Source organism: Palaemon carinicauda, chromosome 1, assembly GCF_036898095.1.
Source record: "Palaemon carinicauda isolate YSFRI2023 chromosome 1, ASM3689809v2, whole genome shotgun sequence".
In the NCBI taxonomy this organism is placed as follows: Eukaryota; Metazoa; Arthropoda; class Malacostraca; order Decapoda; family Palaemonidae; genus Palaemon; species Palaemon carinicauda.
Window position 1 is genome coordinate 210592888 of NC_090725.1, and position 23342 is coordinate 210616229.

Sequence of the window (23342 nt, forward strand, 5' to 3'; positions counted from 1 at the left end):
ACACATGACATGTGGTTTGGCCTAGAAAATAAGGCTTGTTGCATATGCAGATGATGCTACTCTTTGCATCAATTCCATCCCCTGAATGTAGATCTAGGGTTGGTGAATCCCTTAATAGAGATTTAGCTAGAATTAGTGCATGGTGCAAATTATGGGGTATGAAGTTGAATCCTAACAAAACTCAAAGTATGATTGTAAGTAGGTCAAGGACGGTGGTTCCTCAACATCCGGATCTCAGTATTGATAATGTTTCTTTAAATATGTATGACTCTTTCAAAATTTTAGGTGTGATTCTCGACAGTAAATTTACTTTTGAGAAACATATAAGGTCTGTGTCTTCTTCAATTTCACAAAAATTAGGCTTATTGAGAAAGTCTTTCAAGATTTTCGGTGATCAATCTATTCTGAAGAAGTGTTTTAATTCTTTCATTCTACCTTGTTTTGAGTATTGTTCTCCTGTCTGGTCTTCAGCTGCTGATTCTCATCTTAATTTGTTGGACAGAAACTTACGGTCTATTAAATTTCTTATTCCTGATCTAGATATTAATCTCTGGCACCGTCGTTCAATTAGTTCATTATGTATGTTGCATAAGATTTTTCACAACTCTGACCATCCTTTACATTCAGATCTCCCTGGACAATTCTATCCTGTTCGTAATACTAGGCAGGCAGTTAATTCTAATAGCCAGGCCTTCTCCATCACGAGGCTCAATACTACGCAGTACTCTAGAAGTTTTATTCCATCTGTGACCAAGTTGTGGAATGATCTTCCTAATCGGGTGGTTGAATCAGTAGAACTTCAAAAGTTCAAAGTTGGAGCAAATGCTTTTTTGTTGACCAGGCAGACATAGTCTTTTTATAGTTTATTTATGACATATTTGTTTTTGATGTTGTTGATAGTTTATTATATGACATGTCTGTTTTGACGTTGTTTCTTATTTTAGAATGATTTATTGTTAATTTGTTCTCTTCATTTATTTATTTCCTTATTTCCTTTCCTCACTGGGCTATTTTTCCCTGTTGGAGCCCCTGGGTTTATAGCATCTTGCTTTTCCAACTAGGGTTGTAGCTTGGATAGTAATAATAATAAATAATAATAATAATCGCGCTGCCGCTCCGAGGAGTCCTGGCCCGCCGCGCTTAGAGCCTGCCTGGCGCTGTTGGCCTTCATCAATTAACTCCTGAGGCTCGCCGCGCTGCCGCTTGCATGTCACGCCTGCTTCCATCCTGCCGCTTCGCAGCTCGCTCCACCACTTGGTGAACGTTAACACGCTTGACTTGAATATCGGCTGAATACTCCTTTGATATTTGTTGCGAAACGGCGCTCTGCCGAAACAAATATACTCCAACCTTCCGCTGAACAGTGGACTTGGGAGACCGCCTGTGCGATATCACATTAGTCCTAGAGACAACAGGCCGCCTGTGCGACAACTGGTCTACCACCGAAGACTGAAGCCCAGCCTCACTGCCAACGACCGGTCGATAAGACTGCATCATCGACGAGAGTTGTTGTTTTATGTTTAACAACATATTCCACTTTGGATCGTTCTGAGGAGATGATTGTACAGCCTTTTCTATAGCGAATTTGTCTTCTTCATCGCTCTCCACATCTTTATTCCTTTCGGGAGACGAATCCCAGTCCGAAGGAAGAGGAGGAGCATGAATCGTTACACACGAACCAGAAATTAACTCCGCATCCGAATCCATTACTCTATCCCCCTCAGAAACCACTTTCGAGCGCTTCGCAGACGAACACTCGTCAAGGGACTGAAAACGTTCAGGTGTTTCCCAATGACTACAACCCGGCTGTTGCGGGGAGGAAACGTGCGGCTTTTCCACTGACTGAACTTTCCTCTTAATCGGTCTAGATTCCTTACGCCACCTATCATCACATGACTCCTCATCTGAAGAGGGAGACAAAGCACTAACCTGACTTTTTCTATGGTGAGGGTGAGCGCCCTGAGCTACGCCATCAGGATCACTCGAGGAAACGTCTACGCGACTGATGGAGACTCTCGTTCCCTTTCGCCCTTCGACATAACTTCTCCCTTTCCGGGAGCTTGACAGCGGTCTTAGGCTAGGCAAACGACAGGATCGCGCAGGCGCGCCCTCCACTACACTAAACACATTTGTCGGACTTTTAACACTTGAACGATCACTAGACCGACCACTTTTAAGAAAATTAATGTCTGACATCATTTGTTTTTTTGTCCGCTGCTAAAGATTCAACCCTCACACCGAGAGCTTGAATTGCGGATAACATATCCCTCATCGTAGGCTCTTTCGGCTCTTGATCTACCACTACGGGGGAGGTAAAAGGATTAATTACATCAGACCTAGATCCCACAGAACGGGAAGAACTACGTCTGATCCTTTCTTTCCTAATTCTATCTTTCTCCAATTTCTGAGTATAACGCTCGTAAGCTACCCACTGACTTTCCGGTAACGAAGAACATTCTTCACACCGATCCCCATAAGCACCCGACTTTCCTCTACATTTGACACAAATCGTGTGCGGATCCACAGAACCTTTAGGAAGTCGAGTCTGACAACCTTTACTACACTTCCCATAATAAAGGGGAGGGGTCGGCCATATTGAAAAGTGACAGAGAAAATTAAACAATAACAAAAGGTCAAAATAACTAAATAACCTCACAATAATAAAGATTTCAAGAATATTTGAAAAGGAAAAACTCCAAAGTGAAAGCCAAAACAAAAAGACAGAGTACATCACCAAATAAACCGTCCAATTGAATGTAAATAAGCGAGTGAATTTTCAACGTTCCGACCAGCAGGAAAAATCTAATGAAGTGGGGGGTAGTTCTACCTGTAGTCCACCAGGGCACTAGTGTACACCTGACATACCTGCGAGTTTTGAATTAGTTCTACCGAGGTGCTAACCATTCTTATATAACCAGCGGTTAAGTTTTATGTTTAAAAACTAGTCTTAACTAGAAAAACTATTTTTGTAGTGGCGTGTAGTGTTCATACCCACCTGGCTCCCCCGAGACTAAGTTAGGCAGTATACTGTATAAGAAAGGCCCACTCTTATTGGGGGAAAATGATGGTTGCTGATGATATTGCCATCTACCCTGAGAATAGCTAGTTCTCCATGGGTGATGACATCTGCTAACCAACAAATTGTGATGTGATAGGATTTTAAAGGGCATATATCTATGCATTTCTCTTTTATACATAGTCTGCTCTAACACACTGCTACACTGGCCTAAAGGCATGACAATGATATTTCTGGTAAATCTTGTCATATTGGATTCTGTTCTAGCCCACTGAAAGTTAGTGCACTGTAGGCATTACTTGGGTCTTTATCTCTGTTTTCATTTTCTTTACTTTACCTTTGTTCTGCTTCCTTTCTTTCACCTTGCGGTAAAAGTCTTAACTTTCACTTCCGACACTTCTTCATAGATCCAATCCTGTTTTACCTTACCAGTAAGTCCAAGGAGCCTCACCTCACCTCCCCAAAAATAGGTTAACTATACTAAACTCATTCTCATTTGTGGTCTTTTGCATTACTGTTGAGGATTACGTGTTAAATAAAATACAGTTTTTATTAAAATTTATATACATAATGTAAGAAATTTACAATGAATTTCTTTTAAAGTATATGGTTGATTCTACATCTGATACAAAATGCTTCCAGCTATACTGGCAAAATATAACCAAGCTAGTGCATTTTTTCCTGGAAATAACAATAATAGAAAAGAAAAAATGTTACATTAATAAAAGTTCCTTAAAATCCATCACATACTGTAGCTAAAGACTTGCACACATTTATAGTTTAGGCAAGTATTATTATGCATTGATCTTCAGTATAAAAAAACCTATACCTAAACAAAGTTCATTTTCATGGCCTTAACTTAGTGTGACTGGGTTTCATGACATTATACACCTAGAGTTGGGTCAAAAAATTATTGGAATATTACTGGTAGTTAGTACTCGACTCAATAACTGAACCCTTTCAGTCTTATACTGTTGCAACCGGCCTGCATCTGATTTAATTGTGCCCATGAAATGCAGATTTATGTTTTCAATAAACAATTTATAGCAATCTGTAGATAATATGCAGGTGAATCAATGATGTTGGATATTATACCACTATTGATGTACAGTATTACGTGAAATACAGAAGCATGTAATAATAGGAATTAAGCATTATATATGCAAAAGTACAATTAAATATGCAAATCCTCTCTCCTATCCATTCACAATATTGCTGCTCAACATGGAACTTTATTAGGGTTTGCACAAAAAATTATAGAACAAAATTCATATTCTAATTTGTCCTCAATCAAAACCTCTGGCAAAGATTTGATCACACAACTATAGCCACAGCCTGAGCGTTAAAGTAATATTATTAACAAGCCCACCAACCTAATGGTAACCAGAGCATCCAGTTTCTTAAAAGAAGGCTGCAAGGAATCAATAAAACTTGCAATACTCTTTGGCCATACAGGACAATACAATTTTGCATATATTACATATCTTTATAAAACCTAAAATGGATGATTATTATTTCTCTTACCTCTCAAGATACACTTCTTAATTTCAATTAAGAAATGTAATAAAAATCAGGAAGATACTGTGCCTAAAAAAGTAATGGTAACCTAGGTGAGTATGTAAATCCCAAACAACTGGCTAAAATCCTAAAGTGAAATTCATCACAGAGAATAATACACTTTAGACATCTCTGGCCATGATCTTTATAATACCAACTGTCATTTAAGATTATAATTTATACAAAAGAATATAACTAGTATTTTCAACTACGCTAACCATCTTACTCAGGAAACCTGTCATGCACCTCCAGAGATTACAATTTACTTTGGATTTTCATTCCAAAATGTAATCATAAATGGTCGAGTTAAGCCAGAAAAGATTCAAGAGGGCAAGCTATAGGTCTTCTGATTAATGAAACTACCTTCTTTGGAATACATGGGTGTATGATAATAGCGAGAGATAAAAATTGCCCAAATCATCAGAGTAACAAGTTTCTGTATTTAGCAAAGTGGTAACAACTACAGTTTTCTCAAGTGTACCTAAAGCCACAATTATCTAAATTCATACCAGCTTTCCAACATCTATAATTATAAACTGCTACACGTTTTCTATGAAGTAGGCAGTGATTTTAGAGGTCTACTGATGAGAGTAGAACTGAGAGTAGAACTAAACCATGTACCTGTGTACTAACAAAATATCCAGGAAATTGAGCAAACAAAGAGATTTTCCAGGAATGCTATTTCTTTAGCGATCACTGAATACTTAGCTGTGTTTCATCCTAGCAAGTATTATTTTGCCAAGGTATGGTGTTGAATTTAAAACTTCACAAGCCAGCACACAGCTGGAGTAAATTAACTAGAAATATTACCAAAAACAAAATGACAGCCAGTAAAATAAAGGTGAAATATTCAACTTCTACTCAAACCTTTTTTTTTCTTATGACATTCACTTACTATAGAAACACTACTTGCAACTATTTTCTTTGATACAGTCTCTATTCCCAATCAGGTAACAACCCTCTTACCTTCACTTCCCACTTTGAGGCCAACCGAAATCTAGATAAAGTGACTAAACATAAATTGCTGCAGATGAGATGTTGACATAGCTCAATAAAGATTTATGACAAATTTGCAATTTTCTATCAAATTAAAAAAATAAAAAACCCTAATGGTGAAAGTTACACTATACAAATTTAAAATAGCAATTTTGCATTAAAAAAACTCTTTAGTAGAGTGGAAAGGTATGAAAAAGAATTCAATATTAACTACAATGCTAGTGCCAGTTCAGGATCAAAATGGGTACAGTTCTTCCTTGCCAAAATATATCTGAAACTGGCCTACTATGGGAGATACAACATAAATAAGATATTTTCTGGCTGATCGCAACAAAAAGTTAAAATTCAACTTGGACTATCAAGTTTTCTCAAATTATCAACTGAGCTGTAGAAATAAAGATATGTAACATGAATTTCTTATAGAAAAAAAAAAACCATTGAGGGTTTTTTAATTGATATAGAAAATACTAGACTACTTTTGTAACCAAGATTTTATCGAAAACATCACGGAAATATTTTACGGTATTTTTCTTGCAAAATTTTAAGTGGAAGGCAAATGTAAAAGGCGATATTCACAAACAAGTAACAGAATTCAATATGCAATGAAAATGCATATTTCATAATAGGGCACATATTGTAACTCCAAGAAATAACATAGGATTGTATTTCCTTCTTGTGAGCCATGATATGTATAACCTGGCTTCCAGTTGAACTTTCAGGTTCCTTTCTACTGTAGGGATTCAAAACTTCCAACCAATGCATCCTTTAATGATGCCAGAATTAATGGTGTTTTGAATGTGACACTATATGAAGGTTCTCTGGTTGTTTGTACAGCGATGTGGCAGATTATTCAAGCCTGGGTGATTATGTTCCACTTGCATTGTTATTTTCAAATTTCAAGCTTTACGCTCCTACCTTTCACAAACAATAATTAAAGGATTACTGGTAAATATTTGTCTTATTTTCAAGGAACATTTTATCGGTATTTAAACTAAAAAAATCTATAATTAAAGCTTCAATAATGAAATCCTGCCACATATTAAGTACAGTGCATATACTGGGATTGAACTTCTTGCAGTGAATACAAAACAAAATAAGTTATATCCTGTAAATGATCTTCCAAAAATTTCGAAAAAGAAACTAAGGAACAATCCTATAAGAGATAAAATTATTCTGCCTTTTTGGGCTGAACAAAAAAAAAATAAAACAGCTCTCCAATCAATATGGATTAATTGTAATTGACTTAAAACTAAAACAATTAATGTGGTCATGACTTGTCTTCTTAAAAAGAAAGCTGCACCCTTTTGAATAATTTTCATTTACTATACCACTGAGATTGCTCACCTCATGTTATATCACTGGTAATACAAGAGGAACACAAATGGGGAAAATTACTGCTCTATTACAATAACCCTCACTTTAAAGCACCAAGGAGTCAAGAGACATTTTGAAAACAAAAAGCGATCATTACTTATCGAAGTCAAGTCACTCACAATCTTCTTTTGGAAATGTATCACAGACAATACCTTATTGCAACATTCATAGTTGGTAAAATAATTTCATCATAAATTTGCGGTGGTATTGTTAAAATAACCGTTACAGGATCATAATGACCACTGCAAGTAATGTCCTAATATTTTTAAAATTAAAAAATTGATGGCACCAAACTAACTCCTCAGGGTCTTGCAGTTGTTTGAAATGTATTCATTCCATGAAAATGAAACATTACTATATATCTTATAAATATTTAATAAATAACTAATAACTCTGCCGTAAACAATATAATTTTTGTAACTGAAAACTTATAACAAACCAAATTAATAACTACTTTACCTACATTAGAAGAATATGGCCACACTTCTACTTGAATGACAAATTAAAAAAATTAAAATGCTATGTTATTCTGTAAATTTCCCATAATTACTGTGTGTACAAGTTTGTATAAGCTTCTTAATTAGTAATCACATTACTAACATTCGATTGAACTTCCTTCTTCAAATTTTTAGGAACACTTCCATTTTTCTAGCTACAAACCTATATAAATCAATACATATATACAAAACTGCCAAGGATCTTTCAAGTCAGAATAGCAAAAAAAAAAAAAAAAAAATAATGATTTGAACATACAGTTAGTTATGATTTATGATCTAATAAAAATTTTGACAAAAAAAATTGTGATAAAGTCAAGTTTCAAAAGCCTCAATATAAATGCAGTACAACAAAGTCCCACTGAAGTCAAAGGAAGGTGTAACAAGAAATTATATAAAGACTATGTACAACAAATGCCACACCAACCTTAATGAAAATGAATTGAAAGTCCCTATACTGGCAGGCAATGATAAGGATAACTGTAAACATTACAGATGCTGCCACTCAGTTGCTACAACATTTGAATTACTCTCCATAGTATGAGCAATAGTATCTGGTATAGCATGTGAAAGCCATATGGCATGTAATCGCCCATACTGAACATTATCAAGGTGAAGAGGATTTCCCCGTTTCAATCCCTGATCAGTCTCTCCATATTCATCAAGATAGGGTGGATTGACAAAGCATCCTGAAAAAGAATTAAAATTTATTGCTTTAACATAAGAGTAATTTGTCAGTATTTTACAGCTACATCAAGTGAATTCAAATGCCCAAATCCCATAAAATAAGTTATCTCCTAAAAATAACAAATTTGGAAGTAATTTGTATTTTTCCTAGTATACAAACCTGGAACTATTTATAGGGGTATACTTTCGAAGTAGCTAAAAGACGAGCCATGATAATTTTGGTGATGGATAACTACCCCCAGGACTTCTGGGTGGACGGGGTGGCGGGCCAATTTGTATAAATAGCTCCGGGTTTGTATTCTATAAAAACTACAAATTACTTCCAAATTTGTTATTTGTTCCAGCGTAAATACAAACCCTCCACTATTTATAGGGGCGACTTACTCTTAGGAGGGAGGAAGTCCTCACCAACTGGCCTTGGTCATGACCCGGGGTCCTCTTTATTTCGATCTGTGATCAATAGTAGAAGGAACCCTACCCTCACTAAAATCAAGTGCCGATATGAGGTAATGCACTGATAGCAGCCTGCAGAAGCTTGTGTGTGAGTGGAACTAACAGTGTGGCTTGTCTTTAACATAGGAACTCAAGTACAAAACATATTGCTCTTAAGATTTACCCAATACCCTCTCTCAAAAAGGTATTGGGGATGTAACAAAGTATTATTCTATACTTAAGAGGCACAAGGGAAATGAGTCTTACCTGCAGTGAGGTGAGGTCAGCTATGCTGAGGCTTGCAGAGCTGTTTTCCCCCAGAGGGGAGAGGGTGAAAGGAAGAAAGGAACCAGCCATTCTTACTCATTCACCCCAGACTAACCCAGGTAACCTCAGCCCTCAACCCTCTGCTACTTCTCCATCAAGGAGCCTGAGGTGTTTAGATTATTTATTGTGCGACCACCACAAGACCGATGGAAAAGGTCTCCATGTTCCTGTGGGTTACGTCTTTGCAGGTAGTGGGCCGTGAAGGTTGTTTTACGCTTCGACACGCTCACTTACCATATCTGCGCCACAGAGTACAGTAGTTTCTTGAACGCCAGGAACGTAGCAACGCCACTGACGTTACAAGCTCTGGGTCCTAGGATGGAGGAGGGTCTAGATTGAGAGAAGACTCAATAGCCTTCCGATCCCAGAGGGGAAGGAAATCCTTGTGATCCTCCTCTTGACCTTCCCGTGCTGGTCAACAGTGCCGACACTCGCGGCCGAGCTGGTGTCGTTCTTTAAAGGTAACACCACAGACTCCTCACTGGGTAAAATCCCAGTTGAAGGGTCTTCGGTTACCGAACGAAGACACTATCCGGAATGGGCTACACCTAGGGTACAGCACACTCGGATTCAGAGTCTTGGCAATAAACTCAGGGATGCCGCTGAGGATTACTTCTCCCAGTTTCCTAGAGTAGGAGACAACAGAAGATGGATCATACAGCACACTAACTCTCTTGGTCAAAGCCCAAGTGAGTAGAAAGGGCCGTCTTCCATGTAAGGAAGTGATCTGCTGCCTGGCATAAAGGTTTGTAGAGAGGGGCCTTCAGGGACTGAAGGACCCGAAGAAGAAGAAGAAGAGATTGCATAGCAATAAACACATCTCGAGGTGATATCGAGACGTGCAATTATTTGCACATTCTTGCAATAAAGGGGAGGAGCCTGTCCTCCCTCCAACTGCCACCAATCTAGTGGGACTGGCCGAATAAGACCGATACCAAACGGTAAACTAGTTAATCAGTACAGCTTATAAGAGCGAATCTCCATAGAGATCGCCTTCCAGACAGGAGACTGGATGGTAATTACCGAACGCATCCAACCAACCCCAAGAAGAGATTGAGACGTATCTTCAATCTATTGTTGGATAGGTAATAAGCATAAGTCTACTATGGAGTAGTAACACCGAACTGTGAGCATGACAAGAATACATGTGCAGCTCGACTTAAAAGTTGTGTCCGGAACTCAGTTTAACAGAGATTCCTCCTTCTTAGGACGAAAACGTTCGTACTTCTCCGTCTCCAATCGGTAAACTAGCATTTGTATTGAATATTTCCTACTAGGGAACAGATATGCTTAAGAGAAGTTTCCGGTCAGAGTCATTGTAGGAAACTAAGACTTCCGAATGGGAGAAAGGAAGAAGTGCCTATAAGAAGGCAGAATGTAAAAGCCATATGTCTGATTACAGGAAAGTACCCAAGTAATGTACTGAATAACCTGGTTTCAGTAAGGGATATGGCTAAACAACTTAATAGAACAGGGCTCTAAGTGAAAGATGTATACAGCCCTTATTGGCTGAAAGATTGCTTGCACGCATATGTACTTGCCCATTTGCACTAGCGCATTCGTAATCTCTGCCTCCAGGAAACGTTTGCAACAAATCCGGTTGCGGAAATAATGTATGTGCGACGAATCGCAACATTATTGCCCAAGGAATTTTTGATCGTTGGCTAGCTGTAATAATTTTTTGAATGAGCGCGCACGTGTTCTCAAACAAAATATACAGTTATAGAAGCGATTATTTCTCCTTTGGTTTGCCCCTCCTCTTTATGGGAGGGGATAGCCAGCGTTCATGCACAGACAAGGATGTCTGGTTCCCTGTAGGCGGGGTTTGAGACGTTCGTAAACGTAATGAAAATCTGCCCACACTGTTGCTATCATTCTAAAATGTAAACAAACACTGCTCCTTAGGGACTAATTGTTTGAGACAATAACCTTGTAAGGGTAGAATAAAAAGTCTCAGAAGCCTATCGTGTAAAACTCATCGTACCTGAGCTACAATGACGGGAGCGGCTGACTCAGTCAAACGGTAGAACCCGAGTTTATAACAATAACCTCACGGTTTTATCTTGGATAGAGTGCATGCTCTGGGAAGGCTTACAGCCTTTATGAAGTTTTAACAACACCCGTTGAAGTTCTGTAAAACTTCTCAGAAACACGAGTCTCCCGAAAGGGTGAAGTATCGTATGTGGGGGTTTGCTTCAAGAAGACTAGACATAGATTGCCATCGACCTTTTATCCGAAGGAGTTGCCATCAAACGCTTTCTCGTTAGCGAGAAAACTACCATCTAATTCAGGCAAGGCCTGCCAGGGGAAATAAACTGAAATGTAAAGAATTTTTCATTCCTCTTTAATTTCCGTCCCGGCAGTTGAGGGTTTCTCGATGACGAGAAAGGATCACAAGCCGCCTGTTAACCCAACCACTCAAAATGGGAGGGTGGACCAGGAAGATGACGGTGGTTTGTTCGAAAATGAAAGGATCGGTGCTGGCGAGTCCAGCTTAGCTGACATAGTAATCAGCTGGGAGTGTAGAGTGACGTATTTAGTCACGCTTTTGGAAGACCCATCCCATTGGGGGGGGGGGAGTCAACCATAGAGTTTTCAGAAAAAACTCTGGATCGCAGGAACCGAGAGATTCAGCGCAACGAGAACCTAGGGCTTCTAAATTTATTTCATGAATTCTTTTCTCACGACCCTAAGGGATCGAGAATCTATTTCACGCCACCCTAAGGGATCGTTGTGATGAGAACCCGCAGGAACTCTGTCGCTGATTCCTGATGGAATCTTCAGGAATCGTGTTGCGTGAACCCACTGGGGTTCACGAGACAAGAAGCATGATCAGAACCCAGAGGACCTATGTCATAGTTACCTGTAGGGAAACGGAAACCCCAGGCAGCAGGCATCCGTCAGTGTCTAGTAACCTTTTACCTGTGGGAGGCTTTCTGGCAGGCAAGAGTGGCACAGGCCTACCCTTAGGGATAGGGTCTAGGCGTTGTCGCGCTGGCAACTGCTGTCTCTGAGGCAAGCTTTCTCCCAGCTCTATGGGAAAAAAGCGTAGGCATAATAATCCCTCTTGCAAACGAGAGAGAAGTTCCCCCGAAGGAGGAAAAAGCCTTGGACTTGCTTTTCCCCAGCTCAAGGGGAAGAAGCACAGTCTTCGGCGACGAGATGCAGAAGCAGATCTCGTCGAGCTGTCAGCAATTCTTCCCGAAAGAGGAAAGGTTGCTGAACGGCTGTAGTAGAGAAGCCCTCCCTCGGAAGAGGGAGCAGCCCAACTCCGGGGAAGGTTAACACTCCCTCGTAAGGGAAGGTTCTCCAACCACTGGAGGCGAACCTCCTGGCAGCACTCTATGCTTCCCATCAACAAGCCATATCCAAGTTGAAGGTCGGCAACTAGTGCTACCTCGTAAGGTGGACAGCTCACGAACTGCCACAGGAAGTGCAGGACATTGACCGGGGCGGCCGAAGCCATCGGTCTTCCTTCTACGTCGCTGCTATCTGTAGAAAAGTTGTGATAAATTACAATTCATAACCCCGTTGCATAACATGAACTTTTCGGAGAATAAGTCACCTTACTTGCGAGAGAATTCCTCAAAAGGAAGCGGAACTATTATAAACTTTAACTCAAGTACTGAACAAACACATGGGAGTGTTGAGGAACAGCCAGCCACCCTCACAGGGGAGGGTGGCAAGGAAGAGGGAAGAGTATCAACATAATGAAAACTCCCTTACGGCAGAGTCCGCCGGATACGTTGTCAACACTAATTAAAGTTTCAAGTATTTAACAACGTAAAGGGTATGTTTCCATTTATACATATATATACACGCATGTATATGTATATGATAAAAACACCAAAAAAGAATAAACTAAACAGAAAAACAATCAAGGCAAGTCTTTGCGGGAGAGAAAGGCAGCATGTCCGTCCTCTACCGAGCCATAAAGTAAAGTGGTTACTCAGCCGAGAGGTGTGAGTGAGCGGGGTAGCCAGTCTACCCGACCCCCACCCGCTAACTAGCAGATGTGATAGTTATCCTTCACTAAAATTATCATGGCTCGTCTTTCAGCTACGCCGAAAGTATACCCCTATAAATAGTGGAGGGTTTGTATTTATCCCGGAACTGATAATTATTTTGCATGAAGATTCTCTATCTTACCTGTTACACAAGGGCTGCACAACTTATATGAATACAAAAAAAAAAAAGATATTTTAAAAACAGTAAAAAACATTATCACCACCCTGATTAATAACTATGGTTGATATTTTATATTTCTAAAGTTCAAAATGAAGCTGTATGTATTTCAAACTCTTAACTTAGAATTCATTAATGCTAGATAAACGAATATTCTGGTAAATATGCAACCCAATGACGATGCTGAAATGAAAACAACAATTGATACTGACCTGACTAAAACTATGATTCAAAGTTTTTTGTTTTTTGGGTAACTGGCCCATACTGCCTAGTACTCTTCAGAAAGCTTTTTTCAATTTACTAATTTAGCGAGTGTAACTTGCATAAAGAAAAGACTGTACTCCATATCATAATGCAATCACTTGTATGACCTTGTATAGATACTTAGGTGTAGTGGTGTTTCCTTAAGTGTTAAATAACAAAATAGAGCAAAGTCTTTAATGTAATGACTGATTGCTGAACTTATACAAAACATCCTTTTATAAAGTAAAGATGTCTTCCTTGTTTCATCATGCAGATACATTCCAAAAATCTAAGAATTAGTGGTGAAAAAAATGTAGTGTTTCAATGTGTATAGTAATAAACAGGTGGAATCTGTTACTAAAACATTAAAAGCAATTACCTTTGTTAATATGATATGTGTTCAAGTGATTCACACACTTCATCAATCTCGTTAATCAGGTGCTCTGATATATATTTGTCAACATGATTACATACAGATTATGCATAAGTTATAAAAACTATGAATATGCTTATGAAATTACTTCAATACATATTGTTGGTTCTTATTTTTAGCAAAAAATTTAAAAATTCAAATTTTTGGTATTGTAGAAATTCTGTGTACATGATTAACGTCTTTATCCATAGGGCAGTATGGCTACTGACCTGTATTATGTGGATGGCTTTGAATATATACCAATCTTAGAAGGATTTATTCTGCATATAAATCTTGAAATGGAGTCCATGAGTAAAGAACAAGGTTAAGGATAGTGTATCAAATATATACAATATGTATAATCTACGAGCATTGGCTATGGAGTATCTATTAGGCTATACAGTTATAGTGACTCAAGTTACTTTCCTGATTTCAGTACTAATCAGGAGGCCAGACCATAACTTTCTAATTGGTTGAGGAACTGCTGTGACATACCTTTAATTTTTCCTGATAACAATAAAATCTTGCACTCTCTCACTCTTAGGAAAATACCAGTTCCTGCACCACAATGATGAGCATGGTATGTACAAGCTCCAACCATGTGGCGAGAGCCTTCAGGGAACTCTGTCTGGCAGCAGTAGCTCTGTAACAAGCAAACAAATAAACTTCACAGAAAAGGGGTTGAATTTCAAAATAAATTGTAAAATGTTATTTTGATAATAAAATAAATTTTTTAATATACTTACCCGGTGATTATATAAGCTGCAGCTCTGCTGCTCGACAGAAAACTCTACGTAAAAAATCCGCCAGCGATCGCTATGCAGGTAGGGGGTGTACTTCAACAGCGCCATCTGTCGTGCAGGTACTCAGTACTCATTGTAAACAAAGAACTCAATTTTCTCCTCGGTCCACTGCGTCTCTATTGGGGAGGAAGGGAGGGTCCTTTAATATATAATCACCGGGTAAGTATATTCAAAAATTTATTTTATTATCAAAATAACATTTTTCAATATTTAACTTAGCCGGTGATTATATAAGCTGATTCACACCCAGGGGGGTGGGTAGAGACCAGCAATAAATGTTTACATTAATATGAGCTAAGGATTTTTTATTTCATTTTAGAAGTTATCAAAATAACAAAAATAAAATAAATAAGTACCTGGTAAGGAAGTCGACTTGAACAATTACTCTGCCTTTTTAAGTACGTCTTCCTTACGGAGCCTCGCGATCCTCTTAGGATGCTGAGCGACCCCTAGGATCTGAAGTATGAAGGGTTGCAACCCATACCACAGGACCTCATCAAAACCTCTAATCTAGGCGCTTCTCAAGAAAAGAATTTGACCACCCGCCAAATCAACCAGGATGCGAAAGGCTTCTTAGCCTTCCGGACAACCCAAAAACAACAATAAAAACATTTCAAGAGAAAGATTAAAAAGGTTATGGAATTAGGGGATTGTAGTGGTTGAGCCCTCACCCACTACTGCACTCGCTGCTACGAATGGTCCCAGGGTGTAGCAGTTCTCGTAAAGAGACTGGACATCTTTAAGATAAAAAGACGCGAACACTGACTTGCTTCTCCAATAGGTTGCGTCCATTATACTTTGCAGAGATCTATTTTGTTTAAAGGCCACTGAAGTTGCGACAGCTCTAACTTCATGTGTCCTTACCTTCAGCAAAGCTTGGTCTTCCTCACTCAGATGGGAATGAGCTTCTCGTATTAACAGTCTGATAAAATAGGATAAAGCATTTTTTGACATAGGCAAAGATGGTTTCTTAACTGAACACCATAAAGCTTCTGACTGTCCTCGTAAAGGTTTAGTTCGTCTTAAATAGAACTTAAGAGCTCTCACAGGGCATAAGACTCTTTCTAGTTCATTTCCAACCATATTTGATAGGCTTGGAATATCGAACGATTTCGGCCAAGGACGAGAAGGTAGCTCGTTTTTGGCTAGAAAACCAAGTTGTAAAGAACATGTAGCCGTTTCAGATGAAAATCCGATGTTCCTGCTGAAGGCGTGAATCTCACTGACTCTTTTAGCTGTGGCTAAGCAAACCAGGAAAAGAGTCTTTAAAGTGAGATCTTTAAAGGAGGCTGATTGTAGCGGCTCGAACCTTTCTGACATGAGGAATCTTAGTACCACGTCTAAATTCCAACCAGGTGTAGCCAAACAACGCTCCTTCGTGGTCTCAAAAGACTTAAGGAGGTCCTGTAGATCTTTGTTGTTATTATTATTATTATTATTACTATCCAAGCTACAACCCTAGTTGGAAAAGCAAGATGCTATAAGCCCAGGGGCTCCAACAGGGAAAAATAGCCCAGTGAGGAAAGGAAATAAGGAAATAAATAAATGAAGAGAACAAATTAACAATAAATCATTCTAAAATAAGAAACAACGTCAAAACAGACATGTCATATAATAAACTATCAACAACATCAAAAACAAATATGTCATAAATAAACTATAAAAAGACTATGTCCACCTGGTCAACAAAAAAGCATTTGCTCCAACTTTGAACTTTTGAAGTTCTACTGATTCAACCACCCGATTAGGAAGATCATTCCACAACTTGGTCACAGCTGGAATAAAACTTCTAGAGTACTGCGTAGTATTGAGCCTCGTGATGGAGAAGGCCTGGCTATTAGAATTAACTGCCTGCCTAGTATTACGAACAGGATAGAATTGTCCAGGGAGATCTGAATGTAAAGGATGGTCAGAGTTGTGAAAAATCTTATGCAACATACATAATGAACTAATTGAACGACGGTGCCAGAGATTAATATCTAGATCAGGAATAAGAAATTTAATAGACCGTAAGTTTCTGTCCAACAAATTAAGATGAGAATCAGCAGCTGAAGACCAGACAGGAGAACAATACTCAAAACAAGGTAGAATGAAAGAATTAAAACACTTCTTCAGAATAGATTGATCACCGAAAATCTTGAAAGACTTTCTCAATAAGCCTATTTTTTGTGAAATTGAAGAAGACACAGACCTTATATGTTTCTCAAAAGTAAATTTACTGTCGAGAATCACACCTAAAATTTTGAAAGAGTCATACATATTTAAAGAAACATTATCAATACTGAGATCCGGATGTTGAGGAACCACCGTCCTTGACCTACTTACAATCATACTTTGAGTTTTGTTAGGATTCAACTACATACCCCATAATTTGCACCATGCACTAATTCTAGCTAAATCTCTATGGTGCCCATCAACAACAACTCTTTGAGATCTATTACTTAAAAAATCAATAATAATGCTAAGAAACGACCCACCCACTCCCAACTGTTTCAGTTTGAAAACAAGGGCCTCATGATTAACACGGTCAAAGGCAGCACTAAAATCAAGGCCAATCATACGAACTTCCCGACCACAATCAAGGGATTTCTGCACAGCATTGGAGATTGTAAGAAGGGCATCACATGCTCCAAGGCCTTTACGAAAACCAAATTGCAAACTAGGGAGTAGATGATTACCTTCAGCAAACCTATTAAGACGTTTTGCCAGAAGACGTTCAAAAACTTTAGATAATATGGGAGTTATGGAAATTGGGCGGTAATCAGTGGGACTTGAGCTACCACAAACACATTTACATAGAGGAGTAACATTTCCAATTCTCCAACTAGTGCTAAAAGCTCCTCTTCTTGCTAACTTGCGTAAAATAACAGATAACTTTGGAGCTAAGAAATCTGCTGTCTTTATAAAAAACAAAGGAAAAATACCATTTGGGTCAACACCTCCATAAGCATCAAGGTCCATCAACAGAGCTTTAATCTCACGAGATCGAAAAGCTAAACTAGTTAGTTTAGCCTCAGGAAAACAGGAATGAGGAAGTTCAAGTTTTTCATTATTCTGTTTACTGTCAAAAACATCGGCCAAAAGGGTTGCCTTTTCCTTTGGACAGTGAGTGACTGAGCCATCTGGTTTAAGTAAAGGAGGAACTGTTGCATCTACACCAAAGAGTGCAGATTTAAGGGTAGACCACCATTTATGTTCCTGAGTTGTACCAGAAAGTGTTTCTTTTATGGTTAAATTGTACTCCTTTTCAGTTGAGGCATAAACTCTCTGAGCAAAAGCTCGAAGCTGAGTATAGTTGTTCCAAGTCAAATCTGATCTGTTACCCTTCCAAAGTTGATAGGCCTCCTGCTTCTCCAAAAAAGCACGTCTACAATGGAAAGATCTAAGCCTCTGTGACGGAAGACTGATGCCAACATGCTTCTGTAACCCTTGATAGTGGGAGCTGAAAGAGATCTTTCTTTCCTCAGGTATAAAAGGAAGTCAGCTATTTGAGTTACAGAGGTACTGGTCGAGGATACTGATACTGACTTGCACCAGTTTCGGAAGACTTCCCACTTCGATTGGTAGACTCCAAGGGTGGATGTCCTCCTTGCTCTAGCAATCGCCCTGGCTGCCTCCTTCGAAAAGCCTCTAGCTCTCGAGAGTCTTTCGATAGTCTGAAGGCAGTCAGACGAAGAGCGTGGAGGCCTTGGTGTACCTTCTTTACGTGTGGCTGACGTAGAAGGTCCACCCTTAGAGGAAGAGTTCTGGGAACGTCCACTAGCCATCGAAGTACCTCGGTGAACCATTCTCTCGCGGGCCAGAGGGGAGCAACTAACGTCACCCTTGTCCCTTCGTGAGAGGCGAACTTCTGCAGTACCTTGTTGACAATCTTGAACGGGGGGAATGCATATAGGTCTAGATGCAACCAATCTAGGAGAAAGGCATCTATATGAACTGCTGCTGGGTCCGGGATTGGTGAGCAATAAATTGGGAGCCTCTTGGTCATCGAGGTTGCGAAGAGATCTATGGTAGGCTGGCCCCATGTGGCCCACAGTCTCTTGCACACATCCTTGTGTAGGGTCCATTCTGTTGGAATGATTTGTCCCTTCCGACTGAGGCAATCTGCCATGACATTCAAGTTGCCTTGGATGAACCTCGTTACTAGTGAAATGTTTAGATCTTTTGACCAGGTGAGGAGGTCCCTTGCGATCTCGTACAACGTCATAGAGTGGGTCCCTCCTTGCTTGGAGATGTACGCCAAAGCCGTGGTGTTGTCCGAGTTCACCTCCACCACTTTGCCTTGAAGGAGAGACTTGAAGCTTTTCAAGGCCAGATGAACTGCCAGTAGCTCCTTGCAGTTGATATGCATTGTCCTTTGACTCGAGTTCCAAATTCCCGAGCATTCCCGACCGTCTAATGTCGCGCCCCAGCCCGTGTCCGATGCGTCCGAGAAGAGAACGTGGTTGGGAGTCTGAACAGCCAGGGGCAGACCCTCTCTGAGGCTGATACTGTCCTTCCACCAAGTCAGGGAAGACTTCATCTTCTCGGAAATGGGGATCGAGACCGCTTCTAGCGTCTTGTCCTTTTTCCAGTGAACAGCTAGGTGATATTGAAGAGGACGGAGGTGTAGTCTTCCTAACGATACGAACTGTTCCAGGGATGATAGCGTCCCTATCAGACTCATCAACTGCCTGACTGAACATCGTTCCTTCTTCAGCATGTTCTGGATGCATAACTGGGCTTGACTTGTTCTGGGGGCCGACGGAAAAGCCCGAAAAGCTAGACTGTGAATCTCCATCCCTAAATACACAATAGTTTGGGATGGGACCAGTTGAGACTTTTCCATATTGACCAGGAGACCCAATTCCTTGGTCAGATCTAGAGTCCACTTTAGATCCTTCAGACAACGACGACTGGAAGAAGCTCTTAGAAGCCAGTCGTCCAAATAGAGGGAGGCTCTGATGTCCGCTAAATGAAGGAATTTGGCTACATTCCTCATCAGCCTCGTAAACACAAGAGGAGCTGTGCTTAGGCCAAAGCACAGGGCTTGAAACTGGTAGACAACCTTTTCGTAAACGAATCTCAGAAAAAGTTGGGAGTCTGGGTGGATGGGGACGTGAAAGTATGCGTCCCTTAGGTCTAAAGAGACCATCCAGTCTTCCCTTCTGACCGCTGCTAGAACGGACTTTGTGGTCTCCATGGAGAACGTCTGCTTTGTGACAAAGACATTCAGCGCACTGACGTCTAGCACCGGCCTCCACCCTCCTGTCTTCTTTGGCACTAAGAAGAGACGGTTGTAGAAGCCCGGGGTTTGATGGTCCAGGACTTTGACTACCGCTCCCTTTTCTAGTAAGAGAGACACCTCCTGTTTCAATGCTCGTCTCTTGTCTTCCTCTCTGTACCTGGGAGAGAGATCGATGGGAGACGTTGCTAGAGGGGGTTTTCGTACAAACGGGATCTTGTAACCCTCTCTGAGCAACTTCACAGATTGTGCATCTGCGCCTCTCTTCTCCCAGATCTGCCAGAAGTTCTTGAGTCTGGCTCCCACTGCTGTCTGAAGAAGCTGGCAGTCAGACTCTGCCTTTAAAGGACTTGGTTCCTTTCTTCTTCCCACGTCTCCCTTCGGCACGAGCACCTCCTCTGCTGGAGGCTCTGCCACGAAAGGGCGGAATAAATCTGGACGCTGGAGTGTCCATCCTTGGTCTTGACAAGGTAGGCAAAGGGGTGGCTTTGCGGGCAGAGGACGCAACCAGGTCATGGGTGTCCTTCTGTATCAAAGAAGCAGCAATCTCCTTAATCAAGTCCTCTGGAAAAAGGCCCTTAGAGAGAGGAGCAAACAGAAGTTCTGATCTTTGACACGGTGTCACTCCAGCTGACAGGAAAGAGCAAAGGTTCTCACGCTTCTTGAGGACTCCGGATACGAACGATGCCGCAAGCTCACTAGATCCGTCACGTATGGCCTTGTCCATGCAGGACATGATGAGCAAGGAAGATTCCTTCTCAGTCGGGGAGATCTTCCTGCTCAAAGCTCCCAGACACCAGTCCAAAAAGTTGAAGACCTCGAAGGCTCTAAATACTCCTTTCAACAGATGGTCTAGGTCCGAAGGTGACCAGCATATCTTAGAGCGTCTCATGGCTAGCCTGCGGGGAGAGTCTACAAGACTTGAGAAGTCGCCCTGGGCAGAGGCAGGAACTCCCAAGCCGAGAACTTCTCCCGTGGCATACCAGACGCTCGATCTGGAAGAGAGTTTAGCAGGGGGAAACGTAAAGGCTGTCTTCCCTAGACTCTTTTTGGACTGCATCCAATCTCCTAAAACTCGTAAAGCTCTCTTGGATGAGCGTGCGAGGACGAGTCTAGTAAAGGCAGGCGAGGATGACTGCGTACCTAAAGCAAACTCTGACGGAGGAGAGCACGGAGCCACAGACACAAACTGGTCCGGAAACATCTCTTTGAACAGAGCAAGAACTTTTCTAAAGTCCAAAGAGGGTTGCGTGGACTTGGGCTCGTCAAGGTCCGAATGTGGTTCATCAACGTGTGCCGCATCGTCATCATCAGAGAGTCCATCATCCGAGAATTGAGGAGGAAGCGGCAATGGAGTAGGTATCGGCTGGTCAGCTGAGTCCGGTCGCACGGGTGCACGCGTGACTGAACCGGACGCGACGTCATGGAACTTTTGCCCAGTCTGTGAGCTGGCAACAACCATAGCAGCGCGGGGACGCACAGCGTCTACTCCAGACTGTCTAGTCTGATGTGGGTGAGCAGAGGCAACCACACTGGGTTGCGGAGGTTGACGCACCGCGTCAAAACAAAACAACTCTTGACGGTTGTTGTACCTCGCGAACGTCAACGGAAGGTTCCGTGCGTCGCTGAACGTCAACATGCGGCTGGCAGGGTACACTGGAACGCATGGGTGGCGGGACTCTCTCAGCTGGAGTGCGCAAGAAGGTCGCCTCAGCGTCCACAGGACGCACAACCGTGGTTGGTTGTAGGCAAGAGGTTGGTGCAGCAGCAACCTTCTCCACACGAAAGTCCTGCATCAGAGACGTTAATTGGTACTGCATGGTCTGCAGCAAAGACCACTTAGGGTCTGCAGGAGCAGGTGCGGCGACAGACGGTGTAACTGCCTGAGGCGGTACCGCTTTGCCTCTCTTAGGAGGTGAGCAGTCATCGGAAGACTGCAGCGAGTCCGAACTGACCCAGTGGCTACAACTGGGCCGTTGGACTTGCGCGGAAGGGACCGACTTGCGCTTAAGAGGTCGTGAGACCTTGGTCCATGGTTTCTTACGAGAAACCTCTTCCGCAGACGAGGAATAAATGGGCTCTCTCGTCTTTGTGTGGGTGGGGCGATCTTGGGTAGATACGCCCGAAACCACGGAGGGAACGTCTGTTCGCTGATTAAAGCCTCTCGAACCCATTGGTCGTACGACATTGCTTCTCCCCTGGACTTGGAAGCTTGCAAGAGGTCCCGGACTAGGAGGACGACAGGCACGAACAGACGAACCCTCAAGCGCAACACTATCCACAACACTATCACTCACTTTATCACTTCCCACTGCACTCTTACACTTCAGCTCCTTGACGTCCGCCATGAGCTGGTTACGGTCACTAGCCAAGGACTCAACTCTCTCACCCAGAGCTTGGATGGCACGCATCATATCAGCCATCGAAGGTTCCCGAGTGCCAGAAGGGGGATTAGGAGCAACCACTACAGGGGAAGGAATAGGTTGTGGGGCATGAGGAGAGGAAAAATCAACAGAACGATATGAACTTCTCCTGACTCTATCTCTCTCTAGCCTACGTGTATATTTCTGGAATTCGATAAAATCGAATTCCGAAAGCCCAACGCATTCCTCACATCGATCTTCCAATTGACAGGTTTTATCCCGACAATTGGAACAAACGGTGTGAGGATCGATAGAGGCCTTCGGAAGACGCCTTGAACAGTCCCTAGCATTACACTTCCTGAATTTTGGGACTTGAGAAGGGTCAGCCATTTTGAATTGGTCAAAGGGGAATTCAAAAACTATCCAAAGTCATCAACAAATAATCCGATATCAAAAAAAGAATGCAAGGATTTATTGAAGAGAAAGCCTGCACAGCGAAAGCTCAAAACTAGAAACGTGTACTTCACCAAATAGTTGTGAAAACAAATCCAGTTAGCAACAGCGAAAGTAGGTCTTGCCGGTAGCACGACAGAGAGAAAATTGAGTTCTTTGTTTACAATGAGTACTGAGTACCTGCACGACAGATGGCGCTGTTGAAGTACACCCCCTACCTGCATAGCGATCGCTGGCGGATTTTTTACGTAGAGTTTTCTGTCGAGCAGCAGAGCTGCAGCTTATATAATCACCGGCTAAGTTAAATATTGAAAATATAATGCTAAGGTTGTATACTAAATCTCTTAACATAGTTCTTGAGAAAAAAATTACAGTAACAAACTTTAACTGAAAAACATTTTTAATTTAGCTGTTTTAAAAGCAAAATCATTTTCTAAAATGCATCATTTACATCAGCCCAGGAGAGAGAGAAAATATTCTATTTTAAAGGTTGAGAAATGGATGCTTCATAGATTTAGTTATTTGACTACTTTGTTCCTTTGGTAATGATGAATTCCACAATCCTACATTAGATTTGATTTACAGAAAGGTTCATTATTCCATTTATTCTGCCATTTATTGATAAAAATGGGTTTTAAAAATGTTATGTAATCACTGATGGGGGGGGAGTTATCTGCTAGTGATGATACCTACACATATCATCAATATTCCAGCATTCTTGGTTTAAATCCTTGACATTAGTAATTTTACTGGATTATGGAAGGCCACCTGGTAAT

General features: G+C 41.1%; 1 protein-coding gene across 4 annotated transcripts in view; it reads right to left on the reverse strand.

The window, feature by feature from the left end:
• Positions 1 to 3593: 3593 nt before the first annotated feature.
• Ubr1 (Ubr1 ubiquitin ligase) overlaps positions 3594 to 23342 on the reverse strand; it is a 138655-nt gene continuing 118906 nt past the window's right edge. For all 4 annotated transcript variants that reach the window (XM_068387422.1, XM_068387396.1, XM_068387405.1 and 1 more), the window contains 2 exons: positions 14219 to 14366; positions 3594 to 8126 (listed from right to left, as the gene is read on the reverse strand). In XM_068387422.1, coding sequence (XP_068243523.1) covers positions 7927 to 8126; positions 14219 to 14366 — 348 coding nt within the window. In that variant the 3' untranslated portion in view covers positions 3594 to 7926. The remainder of the gene's footprint in view (positions 8127 to 14218; positions 14367 to 23342) is intronic.